Source organism: Diospyros lotus, chromosome 14, assembly GCF_014633365.1.
Source record: "Diospyros lotus cultivar Yz01 chromosome 14, ASM1463336v1, whole genome shotgun sequence".
Taxonomy (NCBI): domain Eukaryota; kingdom Viridiplantae; phylum Streptophyta; class Magnoliopsida; order Ericales; family Ebenaceae; genus Diospyros; species Diospyros lotus.
This window is the reverse complement of record NC_068351.1, coordinates 14,631,047-14,655,672: the sequence shown is the minus strand read 5'-3', so window position 1 is coordinate 14,655,672 and position 24,626 is coordinate 14,631,047. Positions and strand designations below refer to the sequence as shown.

The following is a 24,626-nucleotide window of genomic DNA, read 5'->3' as shown; positions in this document are numbered from 1 at the left end:
TATTGGGTACTCCCAATGTTGGGGACTATTCTTAAATAGGATAACTCTCTTAGATAGTAAAGGTATATTCGATAACTAATTGTGAGTCATTTGATAACATGTACTTCTCCATGATTATGTTATCTATTTTTTTTTTTTTTTTTGTTAACGCACCATCATGAGCGTCCCCCGTTGTTCAGCCCCATGATTTTAGCAGGAGAGATAAATCAGAGAATTTAGCAAGATACATATATATCTATTCTTGAATTATAGCATAGTGTCATATACTTCGAGAACCATGGAAAGTGGCTATCAAAATTTCTAGAAGTTTGTTGCTCTTGTATGCCTTTACTAGTGAGATTACTCATATCCAAGAATCGGATACTAACTTGACACATTCTATAGGGTTTATCTCAATGCCCACCAATATTATCATTTGTTATAGTAACTATTTTAACTTGTTGTATAGACTATGGATGTACTTGAGCATAAAAAATGAATGTACAATAGAATAATATCTCATTAAGGGCTAACATATGAGTTTTTGTACGGGGTTAAGGACTTTATAAATTATGTTTGAAATTGACCACAGTTTACTTGTGATGGCATGTATGTTTATAGGATGTTCGTGTGTGAAGTGTTTTTGCACAAAATTACTAGAAGTTAACTCGGTAAACTTGCATCTATATAGGAAGTAATTTATGACTAACTATTACTATTGGACATGAGAGTCATCCTTATCAAATTAAAAGTTTATTCTGATCGAACTGACCCAATGATATTCATCGAATATAGTAACATATAGAATTTAGAATAGTATGACTTGATAGTGATGGATGCAAGGGGTCTCTCGGTTGGAGTCAATATTTGTGAAAGCAAACAGAAGGAACCTGATAGTAATGCTCCTGGGATTTTATGCAATGTTGGCCATAGCAAAAGCAACCATGTGGAAGAGTTGTAAGGCTCACTCAAAATTATCAGCAGTAGTTGAAATATCTGAAAATATCTTGATAGATTTTTGGTTATTACATTTTCGAGAAAATAATAGGAAGATAATAAAAATAAGGCCCAATGGTAATTCAACAAAATTAGTGGGTTAGGGAGAAAGAATTTTGATGAAATAATGAAAATTTTTAAAAGATTTAGAGTCAAAGTGTAAATTATCAAATTTACAAAGAAGCTAATTTTAATAAACTAGAGAGTCAACTTTGAACTCGAAAGTAGAATAGATCGAACCAAATTAGGTCGAGACCAATATCGGACTCCATAGACGACAAAGACGAAATTGTATGACCTATTTTTGTTGAAAATCGTTAAAAAAAATTAAAAGTTATTTAAACTCGAAGTTAGATGAAACACATGACAAGTTGGTCAAACAGCCTGCATTGAACATATCTAGAAACTAATTAGCAAACACAACCAGAATTCTGTCACAAAAAATTGATGACGAGCAATTTTACAACTAGTTAAAGTCTTTCACTAAACTTTTTTTGTTCGCTAAATCCATTACTGATTAGTTAAGCTGTATTCTTGTAATGAAAATACCCCCCCCCCCCCCCCCTTTAGTTTCAATTAAGGATGGTATGAAAATAGATTAAATTTAAAAATGTTAAAGGCTGACCATTAACCTTCTCTTAATGGAAAATTATTGTATTTTTAAGTTAGGAGACAAATTTAAAATTTAAAAATTTATTAAAGTTAATTAAGTCACGAAATAGAACTTTGAAAAGAATAGATTGAAATTGTTTCATTTTATTTCTATTCAATTCTATTACTATATAGTTGTCCCTATCACTTGAGTTGAATTCTTCGAATCCATTTCCTATATTATGTTATATTAACCATTCACCTTTTGAAGTTTAGAGGTCTTCATTTCGTTGACATAATTAATAAAGCAAAATAAGTCTAAAATTAAGGTATATAGCTCATGCTTTACGTCGAAGTATAATAATTCTATATAAATTTCAAAGCAGCCTTACTGGCATAACTAAGAAATAACATATTACAAAAATATCAGAACACGTTACGACCCTAATAATTAACTAAGAAGGTATCCTTAACCCCCAAATTCTTCATTCATTCATGCTGGTTGGCAGTTGTGAATCAGTTCCTATTTTGATCCGTAGTGGTAACAAAGTTGATATCCGCACCTACAAAGCTCGACAGGAGAATTCTCAGAGCAGAGCAAAGAATAATTTTTGAAAGTATAATTGAGTTGCAGTGCATGTAACCAACCAATTATTAGAACGTTCCAATGTAAGAAACTCCTCACTCTTTGAGCCAGACACTTCAAACTGTAACTATTTTCGAAATCTATATATGGAAACACCCGTCATTTTCAATTCATAGAGAAGAGTTTTTTACTTGCAGTTAATGCGGAAGCAGCCACTAATCTTTTTCCACATATATAGAACATGCAATTGGGGCATCTTTCCCATTTCATGGTTTCAGCCAGCTGCAATGGCATATGTTCCTGCAGGCTGCAGGGCTTGGCAACCTCTGGATGAGCCGTAGGACTTCTGCAACCCCAGTACAATGCCCCACAGATGTCGAGGAAGAATAAAACGACAAGCCTCGTGCCCCAATTCTCCTGGGCAGTTTAGTCCCGCGGGGCATCGAACCGTTGAAACGTTAGGACTGTAATTTCACAGCAACATGCTTGCTGATGCAGTCCGCACAGAATGAATGGCTGCAAGTGTTGTTTCTGAACATTTCAGTTGCTGGTTTTGCATGCATGCAGATTTTGCAGAAAGCATTGGGTCTGGAAGAGGCCGCACCTAATTCGGATGTTCCAACCATTAATTAATGCCAGCTGAGTTCTGGCACAGCTTGAATCTAGACTGCAGGATAGATATTGACAATTCTTTTTCTTTTCTTTTTTTTAATTTGTTGTTTTGATTCTAATGCTTGAATTTTAGTGGTCGGTGTTGATGGAGTCTAAATATATAATACTGGGTGGCGAGAGCTAGGGATTTAGAGGGTCAACCATGGGCGGCATGGGGGTAGACATGGTTGTTTTGGGTATCCTAGCTAGTTGTTTTTTCAATGGATATTTACCCCATTTAATTCAAACACAGCTCCTACTCCCACACTACATATTAAGAAGCATGCTTTATGAGAGGGAGGCTACAATTGTTTGATCTTCACTTCCAATTTATTAATTAAACAATATGAAGAATAGTGGCGAGAGCATAATAATTCACAAATTGAAACATCAGATCATACCCACTGCCTCCATAATTAATTAATTAATTAAACTTTACAATCCAATCTACGTAGCTTTAGCTTTAATTTGTTGTTGATGGAGAATAGTGGCGAGAGCCGTGGGCGGTGTTCCATTTTGACCCGTAGTTGTAGCAAAATCCACATCCACACCTCTCTCAAAAAACACATCAAATTTTCACTACAAAACATATATTATTATTATTGAATTTCATGTCAATTCAAAGGTCGCACAATATTGAATGGAAGGGTCTAAATACGAGGAGACTCCATTGTCATCATAGCAGTGTAAAGAAGAATTTGGTGATCCATTCTATCTAAGGTATATCCAAGGGGTATCCGTATCCGTATTAATTGCGACTCCTTGCATTCCCTTTAGATTGCACTGCACCTCTCTTCTCGTTTCTGAATTGCACTATCGGTTCCCTTGAGTGTCCTAAAAACCCCAATGAAGATGGAAAATGAGATCTTCATTCTCATAAATTTTTTTAGATAAATTGATATAAAAACGAAGGGAAGTGACATATTTGTTGTTAAATTAGATTATAGCAAAGTGATATATAATTAAGATACTGTGCAAAATTTAAGGTGATTTATTAACATTCTTGTATATATATATATGTATGTATGTATATTAGACAGAAAATTTACCTATCTATATCTATCAAAATGGCTCACAATTGACAATTGTATAAATATGAATGAATGACTACCAGTTAGAAATTTGATTGTTATCTTAAGTGTAGGCTACAGGATTTTTAGAAAGATGATCTAGTTATTTAACTTGTAATACCATTTTATTTAAGAAAAATTCTTAAATTAAAGATGTAGATATACGTACATCTTCCAATCGCTACTAGATTTCTCAATCAGGACAACATTGGATACCCAGGTCGATGAGTGGATGTCTCTAATGAAATCTGCTGCTAAGGGCTTATCAACTTCTTCTTCAATGGGATCTTGCTTCACATGGGCAAAGTTCTCCTTTTTTTACACAGCCAGCCTCACTTTCGGATCCAACTTGAGGAGATGCTCGATTACTATGATGTCAATGCTAGGTTTGTTTTGATGGTTGCCATGTGAACAAGTCTAAAAAATTTGTGAAGTAATTGCAAAATTTCTGATTTGATTTCGAAAGACAAGTTTGCCCGATTTTTTTGTCTTTCTCGAGATCCAATTTAGTTAAGGAAACAAAGGTTAGCTCTTCAACTGGAGGAAGAGAGGATTGTTGATATTCTTTGGACACTGTGACTCCTTCTAACTGGAGGCTGCAATCCATTGCGGTCTCTTACCATGACTCCCACACTCTTGAGGGCTGGAAACATAACTTTTAAATGAAAAGTGGAGACTAGTTACTACTTCGAGGGTGTTAAGTGTTGGTCATTCGAGGATGGCACTATAGTTGTTGGGTCCCTAGACTACCACAAAGTCCACCACTGTGATGGTCCGCTATTGGAACCTGGTCCCTACAAGAAAGGGTAAGGTGATAGTTTTATGTGGAGTTATAGCTTTCCTATTGAAATCGATGCGCGATACCGAATGCTGTAACTATTTTAGGTCCAAATTTAACTAATTGAAAGACTTAGAGAACCAAATATTGGTTGACTTACTAATGACTAAGTATGAAAAATACCAGTAGTTGCTAATAATTGCTCTTCTCATAATTGTGTCGTCAGGTGGAAATGTAATTTTTTCCAGATCCTCTTCAGAGAAGGAAATAGACAAGGTTGAGTCGAACCGCCACCAACTATTGTTCAACTCTTGCTCTTTGTCGCGGTGGGAGACCCTCATAGATTATATGGATGACCCCCTGCATGTTTTCTAACTGAGCAAAATCTCTAGCATACTAGTAACTTCCCATGTTGCTCTCTTCATCTTTTATATTACTCATCGATAACATGCTAGTAACTTTCTCAATGTAGTAAGTTTTTTTATTTCTTTTTGCAATTTGCTGTAATCATCTATATGATGCCTCGGTATATAATGGTACTTGGGTCCATCCTCGGCCCTAGTGTGTTTTGCTCTTACAGGCCTTTGAGACCAACGATTGCCACTAACCTTTGCAAGCATTTGGGATGGGGGTCGATTGTAGGCAATATGTTCCGAGGATGAAAGCTTACCTTTCTAGGGCTTGTCTTCTTTCTTTCTAGGCTTGTTGTTATCAATATGAGCTCCTCGTTCGAAACGTTGTTCCTTGGCATTGATGTAACCTTGTGATTCAACATATTGGGAAGATTTAATTTTCAATAAAGGGAAGCCAAAACCGGTGTCTTGAAATTCATTGGAAATAGTTGCAATAATTGTGAGTAATTAATCGTCGACCTTATCAACTTTGGAGGCTACAATCTGGAACTTTTCTATATTCTTTCAACATTTCCTCCACTTATGTTTGACTTGAAGAAATATAGAACTAGATTTCATAGGGTGTTGATTCCCTTGAAATCTTTCAACAAATTGTTGTTCTAATTGGACAAACGTTTTGATGTTGCCTTTGGCAAGGGTGTTTTACTAATCTTACACCTTGGTATGCAAAGTTTAGGTAAGCCTCGACAAAGCATTGTATTGGAAGCCCCTTTGCCCTCCATATCATCATCTAGGTAAAGTCGTACATGTGCAGTCAAATCTTTTGTTCCAAAAAATTTATTTATGCATGAATATTCAAAATGATCAACAACACGTTAATCAAATAGAGGAATGATTGTTAATACCACTATCTGGTGTCAGGGCCGGCCCAAGGCATAGGCCACTAAGCCTATGCCTAGGGCCCCCAAAAAATTTGGGGCCCCAAACAGCCACTGACCAGCACCATCCCCCCCCCCTCCCCCCCTACACACAGAATTCCCCCCAGAGAACAAACCACCTCCCCTCCTCAACAAAATAAATAAATAAATTAGGGGCCTCCAAAAAATACAGCGCCCCACCCTCTTAAAAAAAAATTATTTTTGCCTAGGGCCCCACGAGCCCTTAGGCTGGCCCTGCCTGGTGTTCACATTTTCCATGAAGGTTTCACTAGAGATTGCATGACATCGCGTACTTTGCGTTCATTCATGCTTTTGCTTCAAGATTAAGACTAGCTTCGGGTGTTACAATGATCCTAATTCCTTATGCGTTCGTCGCTCCTAATTTAAGAATGACTTCTTCAGTTTTGGTGATCCTATTCTTTTATATATTTTTACTCTTCTTGACCGTGATTTGGATTATGGGTGGAAACTGTCAAGGTAGGGTATGTACTACCTCAAGCGTCATTAATAATCCTTCATGTAGGTCCTCTCAGGAATGGCCACTCAAGAAGGTGGTGAATTAAATAATAAATTTTTTTAACAAATTTTTTAATTAAAATTCTTGTTATGTAATTTTATACAAACTAATCTTATATAGATATGTATATTAGTATATGTGAGTTTGAGATTAATAATAAGTGCAAATCACAAAATATTGCAATTGTGTAAATAAAATGAGACAATGAGCAATTTATAATGGTTTGATATTTTCACATACACCTACTCCACTCTCTCAAGATCTAACCATTCTTAGGGTTTCACTAACCAATTTCACAAAGGCTTTTTCCCTTCTCACATTAGAAACTAGATACACACATAGATTTCAATAGGTTCTATGTAATCACCAACACCAAAATTTTCTCCTTAACTTACTTTGAAAACTAGATACACTCCTAGATATTAATAGTTCTAGACAACCAATACAATCCACAATAAATGTTTAAATAGGTACAAATATTTGTCCACATTTGCACACGAATAAATCAACAATTAAGAATAAATATACAATGTAATAATATTTAAATAAATAAATCGATAAGCTCAAATGGAGAAGTTTAGATTGGTCGTAGTAAACTTGAAAAACTTTTATTCTCTTACATTGTGGCTCTTTGTTGGATGAACAATAAAGTTTTGAGAGTCTTAGATTGTTCGGAAATTAGCTTGAGAGTGTTTGAGAGTTTTTGCGTGTTTTGGATATACAAAATGTGTAATTCATAATCTTTAAAATGAGGTTGGGGTATTTATAAATATTGCTAAAAAAAATTGTAGCAAATGGTCACTGTAGCAACGGTTAAAAAATTACTATAGCAATGGTAAAAAAGTCACTGTAGCAAACGATTAAAATATTGTAGCAACAATCAAAATACTTTTAAATAAACTTTTACTTTACTTGAAAAATACCACTTTTGATAATATATATTCTATGAAAGAATATTTTATAAATTAATCTAAAATAATTGAGTACTTCAATTAGTATATTTATTCAAAATATCATTTTTTGTCATTTATCAAAACTTAATTAGAACTTGAATAGAGCAAGTTGGCTCAACACTTTACTCATCATGATTTTTAATTTAGTCTCCATTAACATAATTAAAGAAACTATTGTCTGATATGTTGCTTTGATTGATGTAAGTTTTATTTTTTTGCCTAGTGTTGCTACACCTATCTTCATTATTGACAAGAATTTGAACTAGTCTTTTTAGCTCATCCAACTATATAAGAGCTATGAGGTCGAATGCTTTTGGATGGTCGCTGAGGTGATGCTTTTTAGTTCATCCAACACATTCTTCATGATGTGTTTCGGGATTTGATGGGTGGTCATTGATAATAGGATGATCGATTGGGTGATTTGTCATTTCACCAAATCGATAAAGGAAATCTTTATTTTCAATAGATAGTGCCAAATTGATGAAGTAGAAATTAGTCATAATTGAATTTATAATATTTAGGCAAGATCTCAATCATGTGTTAGGTTGATTTAGACTACGAGTGCTTACGTGGACAGAAAACAAGAATGATGTACCTAGGGCTCAATCAGGATGACACCAGTCAATTAAAGTTTGAGAAGATTAAAATTATAAGAATAATATTGAATATCGTATCTTTAGCTTACCACTCAAGGTTATTTTATACCTTTTATGTTGAGCTTTATGATAATGATAATAAGAATGAACTAACATGTCATAGAGGATTAGTTAATTCTCTCTTGTTTCACAAGTTCAGGATTGAGTTGACCTGAAATTGCTAGATAATCTAGGTTTATGAAGGTTAGGACATGTGGCATCAAGAAAACTGAGGATGTATATCTTCTTATTTTCCATACTAAGTTTGAATTTAATTATCCATTCCTTAAATTTGAAGGGTTTCCTCAAGTTGAAGCTTAACAGATAAGTCTTCAAAATAGATTGTGTTTGTGGAAAATTACTATCATTATCTATCTTTGGAGAATAATTCGATGTTCATCTTCTGCCTTGATTAGGTTTTCGTATTCTCGAGAAACTTGGAGATGAATTTCATCTTGCCTCATTTAGGTCAAACTTTAAGTTGTCGAGGCTTTCACTTCCAATGTGGCTATGGTGACGTGGGCTTTTCTCTTATTTGAATTTTCTTGTTTTTTCCAACATCATCACCCAATTAGATTGATTTTGAGCCTAGATATCAATTATCCAGTTCATAGGATTCCTCTTTGGCTATCTAGTATTGGCTATGTGACTCGTATCTAGTATTGGCTATGTGACTCGTGAATAATTTAGATGATTGAAATTCTAACGGAGTAATTTTATTGACTTGATAATTAGAATAGACTAAAATCAATTTGAATGTTTGATCGAAGCTAACTTATAATAATGACTTGGGTAGTACGAGAAACGTGATTCCTATAATGTTTTAGAAATTTTGGCACAATCAATTGTCCTTAAAATTGTGATTTACTAAAAAATTTAAGAAAAACTAATTTTTTATGGAATATATAAGTGAGTTACATAAAGAAAAATAATTCAATAATACAAGTCTAAATAATAATTATTTTTTACTAGATAATAAATTAATATTAAACCTAGTAAGTCCTGTCCTTTGTCCAAATCCATGATGTAACTCCTTATCTCATAAATTGTTTGGAAATGCTCAAATTCAATCAAACATTTGAATCAAATCTCAAAATAAACACTATAGATTATGAAGAACATGTGATTGGTATATTGAGATTTAAGGTAAATGTAGTCATTATCCTTGATGTTTAAAAGATATGATCAATATTTTTGCATTTCAATATCACGTTATAATTTCTTCACAACTTTTAGTTAAATATTTAAAAATAATAAAAAAAAACTTGTATATTTTAGGAGCCCTCCCCCCATCTCACTCACATTTTCAACAAACGACTTGATAGAGGTCTTTCTTTCTTAGTCACAATCTCATTGACAATGGGATTCTACCATAACAACCTCATCAATTCTATCATGGTTGGCTGATCTAACATAATATACCTTCTTTCTCTTCTCTCTCTCTATATATATATATATTAATCTTTCTTCGATTTTTCTTTTTTCACATGCCCAATGTATCAGTTCAACCCTGTCATTATCTAATATTGAAAATATTGATCTTAACTAAGATATTTATATAATATACCTTCTCTCTCTTATATAATATATCTTTTCTCTCTCTCTCTCTCTATATATATATATACATATCAATCTTTCTTTTTTTAAGTGCCCAATGTATCACTTCAACCCCATTGTCATTATCTAATATTGAAAATATTGATCTTAGCTAAGATACTTAACTTTATAGTTGTTAACATGTCTTTCATAACCATCTTGTCGTTCAAAGTTTCTAAAGTTCAATTTTAGTAATTAGTAAAATAAGTTTGTGGTTTTCCAACAAAGACTTGTGCATGCCGCTAGCTTATACCATTGATTGTTTGACTAAATCAAAACGATGTTTACCCACTCTCCATAGGTAGCATGTGATTTGGATCAGAGCTGGTTTGGTTTTTGAATTAAGTAGTGATGGGATTACGTACGTGTCTCATCCCATGTTTGGTATCCCAATTTCAAAGAAAGTTTTAACCTTAATTTGTGGATTTGTATGATTGTTTTATATAATCTTTTAGAGACTTTCATAGTTTGATTCTTGACTTCAAAATTGTGGAGCATTATTTTTTTTTTTTAAGATTACACTTTATCACTGACGCCCCCATCAATTGGCCCCACAGTACGGTAGAGAATTAAATCAGAAATTCAACACCAATTTTCGATCTCAGGCGCACCCGCAAACGTGAGGGCGGAATACCCATCTATTGGAGTCGCCCCTGATCGCTAAACTATACCCTAGGGACGATTATGGAACATTATTGGTGTGAGTGTTGTAGGAATTGGGGATATATATAAAGTACTTTTGGTAATAAATTTTTTCTCATTTGAAAGCAAATTTTAGATTTGTGAAATTTGTAAATCAAAAGAAAAAGGGTAACAAAGTTTTGTTGTAGTTAAAGATAGAACTATTTTTGTTTCTAAGTAAAAATGAATTTTTCTTGCATAAGAGACGACATTTTTTCATTTCAAATTCTAAAAGGCTATTTTTTAAGCTTTTTTGAGATGAAAATTAAAAAAAAATCTTAATTTTTGACACTTTAGAGACGAATCTAAATCAATCTCTACATTAAAAAAAATTACATTTTGTGTGGTTAGAGACATAAAATATTTCATTTTTGAATATTTAATTAAATTTTATTATTTTTATAATAGAATAAAAAATTGATTCTAAATCAAATCAAAGATGAATATTTTTTCGTTAGAGATGTAATATATTTGTCTAAAAATAGAGATAGAAGTCAAAATTCACCTCTGATCAGTCAACACCACCACTTCCTGTTCGTGATGCAACTGACTTTCGATTTCTAATTCTATGACGAATTATTTAGAGATTGAATTTGGGTCATTTAAATCCTATTTTTTTTTCCATACAGTATTTTTAAAAAAATCAGTGTTCTTCGAGTGACAGTGTCTTTAAGGGTGAACAAACGGACTGAAATGCAATAATCGAAAAAATTGAAGTAGACTAAAAAAATCAAACTGAACCAATCGAATAAATTGAAATAATTGAAAAAAAATACAAAAAAATCAAATTGACCAAAATAATTGGAAAAACATAAAAAAAAAACTAACAAAAACCGAACAAACTAATAAATCAAAAAAATAAAAAATAAACATGGGCCAAAAAGTCAAAGACAAAGACAAATTGAGAACACCTAAATCAAAACAAAGAGGAAGGGCTAAAGGTGAAGGGGAAGGCGATGACAAAGGCAGTAGACGGGAGCAAAGAGAACATGTGAATCTTGGAGGGTGTTTGGCTTACCGGTTTGACCTCTTATACAGCTTATAAGTTATTAAGAAAAAGTTGGTGAGGTGTTTGGGTGCACCTCACTAGCATTTAAGCTATGCAATTTAAATGTTGTTATACAATGTTTTGCAAAAGTTAGTGGATGAGAGCTAACTTTTGCAAAACAGTGCTTATACATAAGTTGTGTTGATTGACGAAATTATAATTTTACCCTTATCATTTTTGCTAATTTTCAACCATGCCCTTCTTCTTCAACCTTTGTCTCCCTTGGCTTTGCTTCCCCAGCTCTTCTGATTGCCATTATCGACCATCGTCGTCACCTCCATCGGCCTCTTCTCATCGACCATCGCCCCTACTGGTCATTACCCCCATCAGTCGCTTGCCCTATCTGCCTCAATTCCTCCTCCGTCACCCCATCAACAGCTTTCCACTGTCGTCCCCATCCTCATTGTCGACCATCTATGCCCTCAATCACCCCCATCTGTTGCGCGCATGTATATATATATATATATAAAACAGAGTAGCAATATATTATATGTATAATAATATTATATTAATATATTTTTAAATGTTATGTATAATTTATCAATATTTAATAATTAAATTTTACATCATTCAACACCATATCTATTTTAGTCTTTTGTTAAATTTTGATCATTTATCGATTCTTTCAAAATAAATACATAATTATTAATTGATAATTTAAAAGTACATTTATTCAAATATATCATCAGTTTAAAAAGTATTTAACTTTTAACTTAAAAGTTAAATAATTTAAAATTATAAAAAAAAAAGAATAAGCCAAACAGCCTCTTGGTCAAGAGGGCGACGCCCGACCGGAGCAGTCAGAGCTGAGGAGAGGAAAGGCCGGCGGCCGTTGGTCATAGATCGAAGGCGAAAGGTTAGGGTTATTCTTCTCTGACTTCTGTTTTAATGTTCTTCCTTTCTTCAGGACAACTGCAAAACTACACATCCGACCTACAGACAGTTGCCCTCCTTGCCATGGCCGCCTTTGATGAATTGCAAAATCTCAACAAATTAAAAATCAACTGTCAAATACGAGACAAAATCCAATGAATCCCAGCTCTCTATCCCACTCCCTCCATTGATGTCCTTCTGCGTTCAGTGCCTGTGATGATAATGCCGGCCCAAAACGATGCCATTTTGTAAAAATTATCGGTTCGGTTATTTTCAACACAAAAACTGAACCAAAATCAATTAACTGAAATTTTCAACAACAACAAAAAAACTAAACCGAATTTTTTTAAAAACCAAACTGAACAGACAATTTTGCACACCCCCTAACTGTGTCTTTCACAAGACTGGTCTTCTTCCGAATTATAACAATCTTCTTCTTCATCTTCGGAAGAGTACTCTTCTTCAACACGATCATCATCTTCTTCTTCGTCTTCCTCAACATTCCAGATGTTGTTGGTTTTGAAGCATCCATGGAAATTTTGTAGGAAGTATTGGGTGGCCTGGAAGAGGCTGCTTTAATTTGGCTGTTCCAGCAGCCACTAATAACAATAATTCCTGTTCTGCACTGCAGGTTGAGCTCTTATATGTACTGGCCTTCATATATATACATAGAAGAAGATTCTCAACTCAAGGGGCACCATTGAGGGATTCGGAGTGTATTCAGATTATCCTTAAGATAGTCGATTTTTTTTTTTAAATATAAAATGTGTTCAGAGGTAACACAATATGGCAGCTAATTAAAATTCATTGTAGTTTAATTAAAATCCGGCTAAGTGTTGGATCACCAGGAACTTGTTAACGACAGTTGTGAGTTTTTTTGAAACTCACTACTATTAGTAGCGCATTCTGCTATTATTTTGCTTCGCATTAATAATTTGACAAGTTTAGGAGATTTAAATATTATAAACTAAATATTGCTTGCTCATTTTCTCATCAATAAGCTGGATTTTTTAAATCACTTATATTTGTTGATTAATTAATTAAAAAAATTTACAATGCATTTACAAAAAAAATTAATTGAAAATTTTAAAGCTCGTCTAATTATAAACAAACTTGTTTCTCATTTATATATAAATTTAATTATTGTTTATTTAAAAAGATATATGTAATTTTTATCTACCAAAATAAGCCTATTATTTAGTTTATGATCATCTTTTTTTAACATAATGAATTAATTTATTGTTTACAAACAAACTCAACAATAAGCTCTAATTAAACTTGTTTTAAGTTAAATAAGTTGAGTCTAAATATCATATATTATACTATAGTGATGCTATGTTGCCCACTGACGGGCAACATAATATTTGCCCGCCAGTGAAGGGGGCGTGACCCCATGCAGGTGGGGCTCACGTGCAGAGGTCAACTGTTTCCTAGTGTTCCAATTTAACATAATAATGATAAACTTCAATCCGTAAATACATGCATTAACATCACTATTTTGTTCGTGAAAAAACTTTTATAAATAAGGTTGAGCGGCATCAAATCATGGGTTCCTTCGGATGGGGATGAATTGGTTAGTGAACCAATTTGGTAGATGACATCTCTAACTGAATGAAGTTGGTTGGGGGTGGAGGGGGGCGGCCATTCACATTTGCTCTTCATATTCCATCACTTTTACTAGCAGGGAAGGGAGTTGCCATGATCCAAAAGGAAAGAAACAGGAGGGGGAAGAGATGCAATAACAAAACTACCAATGGTGTGTTGTTTTCATTAATCTACAAAAACAACATATTTGTAACAAGGACATATGATATTACATAACAACCCTTCGTCTTCACTAGAAGGGAGCCCAACTCCTAAATCCCAAACTAAGCCTTCCTCTCCTGCTACTGCTGCTGCTGCTGTTTTACTCTCCTCATCAGCTCTCTCCATTTTCTCCAGCATTCATGCCTGTCCGTTCCCTCCCCCCTCCCCTCCCGCGCTCATTGAACAAATTGTACACCTAGACCTACTCATTGAACAAATTAACAAATTTTGCGCTTCGCACATGGAGACAAAAGAGGAGAGAAAATTTATCGAGGGCAGGGGAACTCGATCCAACTGGTGGTGGAATAGTAACGTGTTCAAGACTAGCCACCATTTGTAGTTCTGGGGGGTTTCTTCTTGAAATTTGAAATGCTGCACTGTGGACATATGTATTCCAGTCCATCTGTTTTTGCATAATCCTGCGCCAACCAAGTCAAACAACCGTCAAAAGTTGGCTTAAGTTATGAAAGAAGGCATAAAGATTGTAATATCGGTTCTGAAATCAAGATTGAGATTACAGAGACTTACCTTGAAGGCACCAAGGCCCGCCCTTCTGTCACAGCCAAAGTGAGCCCACTCGCCACATATACCACAGTTCACCCAATCCCCAGCAGCACTACTGGAGAAAGATTGCAAACAAGGATCATATATGAATATTACACCCGAAAGATAATTATGATATTATACCTGAAAATAATTATGATATCATTTAATTCAACCATTTCAGCAGAGAATCTAATACAGAAAGAGAACCTGTGACATAATAAGCAGCACTCTCCATCCACATCATCATGTGCCAATTCGTACTCCAGAAGGTAAGTTTCATAATGTCTTTTTAGTGTGTTCCCAACACCCTGATTCAAATAGTTATTCAGTGAGTTGTTAGCCTTTCACCAAATCAAAGACTTCAATGGATAAAAGCTTGTACAACTACCAATAGGCTAGCAGCCATCAGATCGAACAGCAAAATACCGTTAAATCAATGAGAATGGTTCATAATTCAATATCAGTGTGACTTTGAATGACACCCACAGATTTTCACATCTAGGAAGACATCCATACAAGGATAATATTGTGTACCTAGCAAGAGCTTATTTTGGTTGTTTAAATGTCCCTAACCAATGGATGTGTGTTCAATCAGGTTTACCATCAATAAACATAATCATAGCAAAAAAAGACTAAAATCAGGATTACTACTCAACACTTTCATCCCCTTAGTTGCAAATTACATTTTCTCACAAGTCTTGCCCCGTAAGATGTCCTGAAGATCAATAACAAACAGAAAAGGATGCAAGTTTGAGGACATACGGTCATTCTATTGGTCACCGTGTGATTGTGCATCTTCGAGAAAACCTGTCCTTTCCAATTGATGCCATTGCCAACATGAAAGCCACCTCTTGAAACCACCTAAAAAATTGATTTGCCATATTTGTAACATGAAAAATAAACAGCTGATAATAAATTTCACATTTGTACAGTTGGATGTGCTATTCACCTCTCTGTACAAGTTGAAGAGGTCAAGGCGTTTTGCATTGAGTATAGCATCAGGGAACTCTGCAAGCCCACCTTGTGGAACGAGACGTGTATGGCCACGAAGGATTAGAAACTGCATTACATCCTTGAGAAACTCTTCCTGAAAGACAAAAGTGTGAAAAAAAAAATGAACAGGTTAAAACCTAAAATATATAAACATTTAAAATAACAGATTAACTCAATGACCTAGGAAGGATTAACTCCTCCATGAGGGGGGTCCACAGTTGGGGATGCCACCTCTTATAGTGAGTTTTCTGCCCCAAGGGCAGAATGAAACAGAAAGAATGCCACTGACCATGGGCAAGAGAGCATTTTTGACATGAAACTTGTTTGTTGCCTTGGAAGAATATTATACCACTCATAAAAAAAAAAATTAATGTTTTAGAACCTAGGAAGAGCCAAATAGGAACAAAAGAAAAAAAAGGGGGTAGAACTAACCTCAGAGCAAACATGAATAGGGCTTCTGTTACAACCATGTTTCTTCAGAGGTAGAGGATTCAATGAAATAATTTGTTTAGCTTGAAGTGAGTTCAAACTAGTTTTTCGATGCGTAACAGGATTGGATCCCGCTAAACTGTGCTTGGGCAAAGGAGCGACTGATAAATTAGCCTTTAATTGGCTTCCGTCATGCCCATCCACCACAGCTGAGGCAGAAAAAGGCAGCATTTTCTTGTGACGAACATGAGGAACAGGCCTCATTGCAGTGACTTTCCGTTTTTGTCTGCCAGGTATTACAGACATGGTGAAGCCATTGGTTAATCCAGTATGCTTAACCTCACAGACAGAAGCTTGATTTCCAAAGACAAAACCATTACTAGAGATTGGACTTGCTTTGTGGCACATTTCAAATCTCTCTCTTGAAGGTGCAGGCGGTCTCATCCAGGTAGGAGCGCTGCTGTTAAAATAAGGATTACCTAGACCGAGATCTTTCCCCTGCCTATTACAGAAGAAAATAAGTCGTTCCACATCATCCTTCTCAAATGAAGCAACAGCTAATCCATGAATGCTGGCAATGCCAAGTGCAACTAAACTACGATATGAAACATCCTGTGCCAGCTGCCTCAGAACCTGGAAAACAAGCACATTTATTTATACCAATAAATTAATACAGTCAGGCATTAAATAAAATAGGCCCATTTCATTCAAGAGAATCTGTCACTGATTAGAAACATGTTTCCTGAGTCCAAAATATCAGCCACGCAACAAGACAAAGGATAAGGGGGAAAAATATGGGCTCAGGTTATACAAAAACAACTAGTCTAAAAAAGGCTTGGTATGATTGGTGGCTAAAAGCCATGTAGTCAAACCCATATAGGGGATTAAGGCTTGGTGTATTGTTGGTTATATAACCAGCATAAAAAGTCCAGAAAGGAAAGAAAAGAAAGAAAGCCTGCATTATGACCAATAATCAACCTATCAATTGGGGTTCCATGTTACATGACCAGTCTATCAAAATCTCAACCATGTTACGGGAAAAGACACATATTTTATGCATTTTACATATTTGGCATCTATACACTTATCAAAATATAATATTTGGCATCTATGCAAATTTAATTTAGCATCACAATTTTATCAGACAGGGAAGTTTGCAAAACAGGATTATTACAAAAACAGAATCTTGCAACAGCCAATGCAATGTCAGATTACAACACAAGCACTAAAGATCCACTTATACAAGTGAATTTAATTGCCTTAGCCTGCCAACTGTAAACCTTTGTTGTAACACACCTCATTGTCTGTAATAGGACTGATTCCAACTCTATTTCCACCTTCTTTTCAAAGGGAAAACATGAAAAATAAGTCGAGGAGAGTCATTCCACTATTTAACATTATGGCACCTCTAGGAAGACAGTAAACCATAAGTATTTACCAAATGCAATATCTCATTGTTGATATGCAACAGTATTTGCTCTGCTAAAGGAGAACATTAAACAAGCAAGGGGAGTGCACAAAAAATTGACAGACGTCATATATTAAAAGCAAGGTTTCATTCATCCATAGAAACTTCAAAGCAAATATCCAAAAGTAAGGAAACAATCCAAAGAAATGATATGTACAGTACTGAGAAAAAAAGAAAATGACATGAATATAAGAAAATAACCTGCGAAGCCCACATAGGGACCTTCATGCAAACTTCAAACACTGATGCCCCACAGGCTATCGCAGCTGATCTTCGCGGTTCTGACAAAGGTTGTTTGCTTTCCCCGCAATTTGGTCGTGCATGGACTAGCCGACTGTTTTCAATAACTTCATTCTTTATGTGGTTCTCCAAGAGCTAAAATAAATAAGGCAGGAAAGTTCAGTTCCCAAAACACCAGGACCATAATACTTTCTCTTAATAGTACGTAAAAAGGAAAACAGTAATAAAATTTCTTTAAATTACCTGATCATCAAAGCAAGTCTGTGCACTACCTGACACCAGAAGTGAGATGTGGGCAGAACTGCAAGTTGACAAATCACATCTCATGGTGACAACACCACGAGAAAATGTGCCAGCCTGAAGAGGTGGTGGCAGAGCACTGCACCAAATTATCATGATTATCAACAGCATTAGAAAATTTCCCTAGATGCACATTACACACTCGCATCAACATTTTTCCAATTAGATTCCATCAGTTACATGAAGTTTGAATCTTTTTGTAACGAGAAAGAATTCATAACTCCTAAGAAAGCGAAACCAGATGTGCATGAGAACAAAAACAAATAATCTAACAGGGAAATTGAAAATTGATGATAAATGCATCTAGAAGAGCAAAGATCTCAATAAAGACGTGTGGATGCACATGAATGTTCTCAAAAAAGTATATGACTCAAATAATTTTAAGCTGAGACATACCTGACCCGGTTATGAAGTTTACTTCCCCGAATCTGAAACAGTATAACAAAGTAACAGGAGAAAATGAGTACCCAATCTCATTTTTAAGTACTCATGGAAAACAGACGACTTAAAGAATTAACATGACAAAAGGAGCATAAAGCAAGCTGCAAGAAAACCTCTTCCTAAAGGACAGAATTTGACAGGGGAAGGGTGGAAGTATTTTCTCTTTCTGCAAGAACATACTTCCAACAATGCTTAGGCAATACAATGAAAATTCACTGTCAGTTCAAAATGCATGCATCTTTAGGAGGAGGGGGAATGACCACAACTTCTTGACATATAGGGTGGAGGGAAACAAGAAATGAATTAAAGCCATGATTAACTTGAATGAATGACCATAAGTAACCATTTCATCACACTTACTTCAATAGTCAAGAGGGCATTAAGGCCATCTTCCAAAGATCCTAATATGAAGTCATCCTGAAAAGAAATTGGTCTATAAGCAAATCATCGAGGCAAAATGAAATTTTAATACACCTTGATAGGAGTACGTACAACTATGAATTGAGAAATAAAAGGTTAGCACTGCTTACCAATGCGTATCGCTCTCCACAAACAAGAAACTTCATGTTCACATCATCGTCATATATCTTTATGGCAGGCAGACCATCAGAAGAACTGTCATCATCATCTTCTGCAACCATCTCAGGTGGAGTAACATTGATCTTAGGAGGGTCCCCAAGGAGGTTTGGACCCAATTGATCATTGCTTTTCTGGCTGTTTCCTGGAAGGACAGGGCTGCTTCTTACACAGTAAAGCCTAAATGACGCATGTGCAAGCTGGAAAGCATCCCAAGTATGGCTAGAAGAACTGCAATCCACATTGGAGACAAATATCAGATACTAAATAAGGTACCCTTCCAGAGCACAGGAGAAACAGGGAATAGTGACCTTTGCATGCATTCACTAGTGCCTAGTAGTTTGTCAGTACAACCAACATCTAGAGGACTGAGCAACCCCCGATTGTCCTCGCTTAGAAAAACAACTATATCAAAGCATAAAGGCCTTGACCCACACTCTTCTATAATTGAAATATGATGATAAACAACACATTTTTGCCATTCACATCACCAAAGGGAAGCAAATAAGCATTCACACGACTCATATTAAACATATGAGCATTCACATCAATTTTAAACAGTTTTGAAAGTTAACAATTGCCACATGAATAACTTGGTGTTGCTCAAAGCTTATGAGAAAGACCAGACCTGAGAATGCAGGTTCGCATACCACTTCAGCAAGAACATGTTATAAGAAAATAAGATGGATCCATCACAAAATTTCATGAGGTTTACTTAAGAAATAAATAAATATATATATAGACATATACCTCTGCACCACTGAAAATAATGCATGTCGAAAATGGGAAGCATCACAGCGAAAAAATGCATTCTTCCAATATACTACATAAGGAATTCCCTGCACAAATGAAAAACGCTAATAAGCTATTTTTCTCCACAAAAGAAAAACCATGCAAAACTTAGATAACACCACTGTCTGGTTCTTACCTTGGAATGGAGAGCCTCTGCTAACTTCTCTCCATTTGGAAGCTCCAAATATACCTTCATAAGCATTTGAGATCAAATCAAGCTCAAACAGAAAAACTAATTAAACAAAACACTGACAACAAATAGGTTATGTGAAATCAATCTAGTCATTTAGTTCTCTTTCATTTTTCACATGGCAAAAAAAAAAAAGCTTAGTCTTTGTCAGTGTCAGGTTAATCCCTGGGGGTAGACCCAGGGTGATAAAGCAGACTGAAGAGTTCTGCTTGTTAAACATTGTTTCACAGTGTTAAACCCTTCAGGCATAAAGCTTAACTAGTTCTTATTTGGAATTTAAAAAAAAAATCATGTACTACCACCAGATCACTGAATAATACCAATTGTCAAAGAAAATGAATTCAAAACTTCAAAAGCAAATATGGCGTAAATTAGAAGTATTAACACTTAAGTTTTGCAATAGTGTTTTCTTAAGAACTCGCACAAATTGAGTAAGGCATTGTTTGATTGTCACCAAAAAGGTGAATGGGCAAGTTAGAGTTAGTTCATTTTTATATTAGAAAATTAGTCATAAGAATAAAATGAGCTTAAAATGAATAGAATTTTTTGTTTCTCCTCATAAAAGTATACATTTGAGGATTTCTTTTAAGACACAACATGATAAGTAAAAATGTTAGCTCTTCAAGAAAATATTTTGCCTAGCTCCATACAAATAGAAATAGTTAAATAGAAAGAAATGGTTTCATTGTACAATCAAATACAGCCTAGTTTATAAGGATAAAGGAAAAAAAAAACATGAGACACTCCCCCCCGCAATTTGCAAGGCCCAGAGGAGGGTCCTCTTTTTACACAATCTTATACCCTTGCTTTACAAAGAAGTTGTATCATACCTTGAACCCATAACCCATTAGTCACAAAGGAGCAAGACCTAACCGCTGCTACCAAGGCCTAACTGACAACCATGTTCAGCTTAAAACACACAATTTATGCTCTTGTTAAAAGCTTATGATCATATTTTCGTAAAGTAAAAGGCATCTCCAAACTGACTACCCTTTCCAATATGTTCTGGTACCACCCACAAAACCACTTCTCCCTTCCACAAAATGCTCAAGTTTAATAATTACTTCCACATCCCAAATAACAAGGATCTCTTCTTGTTTCGCATGCCATCCTTTTCTTGAACTTTAATTGATGTTAAAGAACCCAACTAATTCAAATGAAACATTAACCCATCATAAAACAAGAGGAGTAACCCCATTAAAGGATTAGCACATACACCTGGAACTTATTTTTCTACTAGTAACAATGTAGAATAGACAAGTACAAGTAAATCCTTATCCCATCTACCTAGCATCAGAGACATCTCCCATTCAACCATATCCTTACGGAAACTTCTAAACCCTTCTCCCACCAAAATATAACAATAAGTAAAAAAGTCCCCAATCCAAGATAAGTGATAGATTTAATCATGGAAAAAAAAGAAGACAATACACAACAAAACCAGATAAAAAAGTTTCAGAGATGAACCACATACTGTGGTTGGTAACGTGGTACCAAAGAGGTCAGCCACAGCTTCAGCAGTGCACAAGTCAACACCTGCCCACACCAGAGATCCAACTTCGTCGTTTGGAAGTTGTTCTCCTTGCAAGTACACAAAATTTGGCTGGAGTGAATCAAGAATCCTTTGAAACTCTTCTGTACTGGGACTCCTAAGAATTTGAACCTACGTTCAAAGAGTTATAAACAAATAAAATAGAGAGAGAACGGTTAAGAGGCTACAACTGGCTGGCAACAAACTTGCCGTCTAACCCAAAAGAGACATCTAAGGAAACTCATATACAGCAACAGAATGTCAATTAAGGTCTCTTCACACCTCTAAACGCCCCGAAGAAACAAGCTCTGGAAAGCGGTATCTTGGACTGCCCTCTGTTTCTTGTTTTTGCTCATTCTCCAAATTTCTCCCACACAAAACGGCAAGGAGACTAGAAGAGTGTTTTGAAGATCCTTGAACATGAAACATCTTTATAACTCAGTGTAGTGTATTGTAGGAGATAAACTCCCTTCAAAAACAGCACCAATAAAGCTCCTGAAAAATTGAAACCTAAAAATCATCAAACTCATGAAAAAACTTCAAAGCTACATATCAGTTGAAAACACACAACTTTGGTCACACTGACCTCATTGAAGACCAATCATCATCAACAAAACACAATCTCCGACCGAGAACATCCAGCACAATTAAACCCTAGAAGCATAGGGGGAAGAAACCATTGATGAGCACCAGAATAAAACCAAAAACACCAACTTCCCGACCAATCGAGGGATCAAAAAGAGGGTATACCAAAAACCCAGAATTTTAATCTCGAAGACAGCCCTAATCGAGAAAATTCCCAAAAACACAAAAGCGAAAACAGAGAAAAGATCAGAGAGTAAAAATTAAGAACAGGAAAACTCACCAGACCAAGATGACAAAATTCAGGAACTCGAACTACCCAGACGAAGAAATCAAGAAAGATCGACGATCCCTGTCAGTCCGTGGCCTCAAATCTCATAAATAGGCACCGAATGTACTGGTAATGGTAAAGCATGAAGCCCTAGCCCTCAAGAATCAACCACCCAATAAAATTTTGAACTTTATAAATAAAAACGGTGTCTTTTAAGAATCTCTCTATTTATCTCTTGACTCTAAATCCAACAAACGAAATTTTTTTTAAAAAAAATGGCACTAAAATAGAGACTGCCAGCTTTGGTGCAGTGACGAATAGATCACCACACAATCCAACCATCGAAAGGTCAAACACAAACTAAAACATCAAAACAAGGGAAAAAGGAGACAAGAGAGAGAAGGGGTATAATTAAATTTCCTTTTGACAAACTGCATAAAGAAACAAAAACAAATTGGGAAGTGGAACGAAACAAAGAAAACTCGAAGAAACTGTACCATTATGCATTGATTGAACAAATAATCAAATGGCAAAGAAGTGGGTGTTTATATTAATTGGACCCTATCTCATGAGAAAGCTTGAAAATCAATGGAAGAATAATCAATGAAGGAGGACTGGACTGTTTGGAGAGTAACTTGCTTGGATGGGTACCCACGAGATTCGGGAATTGTAGATGCTGTCGTATGTGCCGTAGAAAAAAAGTGAATTCAGGGTTCGTTCCTATTTTGTTGTTTTTTTTTCCCTTTTTTTTCAATTTCGGTATTTGCTTAATTGCTTTTCGTGTTTTGATAAACGATATATATGTATGTTTGGTTTGGCAAATGATCAAACTCTTCTTTTTTTCTCTTCCTCGGTTTGCTGAAACGATCCTTCTTCTGTTCATGCCCCTCCTTGGCTTTCCTCGAAACTCGGCCATCCTTCTCTGTCTCCATCATCGTCATCGTCATCATCGTCATCATCATCATTATCCCCCCCTCTCTCTCTCTCTCTCTCTGAAGCAAATCGAGCAAAATTTTACTTGGTTCGTACAAATTCGCAATTGGATTCTCGAGAAATTTTGACACTGCCAGGAATCAGAACTCGCCTTGAATTTCCCAGACCACCACTGTGCCGTTATTGTGCTGAGCTTCCGGAAGAAAATCCGTTAAAATTCTTCCACTTCGTTCCATTGAAACGGGTTCACTCTTCCTTCCTTCCACAACTCGGGCAGTATTTTTGTATTTGTGTTCCAACTTCTCTGAAAAATAAATTGAATACTTTTGGGAATGTAAATTATCGGTGAGAACGGTTGTTACGGATAATCTCAACTCAGATTAAAATTATTTTCACCCTAATAATTAGGTAAAAATGATACAACATATACCTTTTATCTAATTTTTTCCTAACAAATTAAAAAATAAATTATATAATTATTAAATACCCTCCCATTAATTTTTATGCGTGCTTAACATTCTCACTCTTCTAATGTGTATGAGTTCGTTATTATTATTAGTATATATCGCAATCAAACTTTTGATAGTTTCTGTTATTTGCACTAACATCTTATGTGGTTAAAAATTAGACTCTAAAAGTTCTTGTGATTTATATTTTTTGCTCGAACACCCATTATGATATAAAAAATATCCATTAAATTAAATTTAATTAATTAATCATAATAAAATTATAACTAACAAAAATTAAACATAGAAAAAAAAACACTAGAAATACCCATCAATTTTTAATGAAACTTATTGTGAAAACTGATAAGAGTTAGAGCAATTATGAAACCACATAGAGAAAAGATAATAGGAAAAAAAAATGTAATGATGATGATGATGATAATAGAAGAGGAAAAAGACTTTGTCTCATAAATCTCACCAAATTTTTTTGACTTGTCTTTGTCATATTTATAACCTAAGATAATAGATTTCACCAAATGGGTTCTAACAATTTTGGAACCTAAAATCATTTAAAGTGATTTTCAAAATTGTTAATCTCTATGCGTTTTAGATCTAAAATCAGAACAAGAAAAAAAAAAGATAAATAGATTCAATGAAAAGACTCAATTTAGCCATTGATTTGTTAAATCCATCATCTTTTTGGCCATCAATAATGTTCAATTGTCTAAAAATTAAACCTATCATCGTACGATCTATTAAATAAAAAGGTAACAAAGTAGCGGGTTATTAGAAAATGTTGTAGTAAAAATCATAGAATTTGTGGTTAATTTGTCCTTT

General features: G+C 34.9%; 1 protein-coding gene across 1 annotated transcript; it reads right to left on the bottom strand.

Moving 5' to 3' along the window:
- Positions 1-13,984: 13,984 nt before the first annotated feature.
- Positions 13,985-23,551, bottom strand: LOC127790588 (AT-rich interactive domain-containing protein 4-like). Its single transcript, XM_052320158.1, has 17 exons — positions 22,423-23,551; positions 22,144-22,211; positions 21,840-22,052; positions 21,501-21,689; positions 19,973-20,026; positions 19,795-19,883; positions 18,999-19,275; positions 18,829-18,885; positions 18,424-18,455; positions 17,971-18,106; positions 17,689-17,862; positions 16,023-16,652; positions 15,547-15,684; positions 15,360-15,458; positions 14,805-14,905; positions 14,580-14,670; positions 13,985-14,470 (listed from the first exon to the last, which is right to left on the bottom strand). Exons 3-17 carry the CDS (start codon positions 21,984-21,986, stop codon positions 14,375-14,377), a joined length of 2,310 nt encoding a protein of 769 aa, XP_052176118.1. The 5' UTR covers positions 21,987-22,052; positions 22,144-22,211; positions 22,423-23,551; the 3' UTR covers positions 13,985-14,374.
- Positions 23,552-24,626: the final 1,075 nt, after the last annotated feature.

Bases quoted from the DNA above. Each gene is read 5' to 3' on its own strand.
- LOC127790588 (XM_052320158.1), bottom strand. From the start codon at position 21,986: ATGTTTCATGTTCAAGGATCTTCAAAACACTCTTCTAGTCTCCTTGCC. The intron at 21,690-21,839 runs GTGTGAAGAGAC...CTTTGAACGTAG, and splicing joins TTTCTTCGGGGCGTTTAGAG to GTTCAAATTCTTAGGAGTCC. The intron at 17,863-17,970 runs GTAATTTAAAGA...TATTTATTTTAG, and splicing joins AGACTTGCTTTGATGATCAG to CTCTTGGAGAACCACATAAA.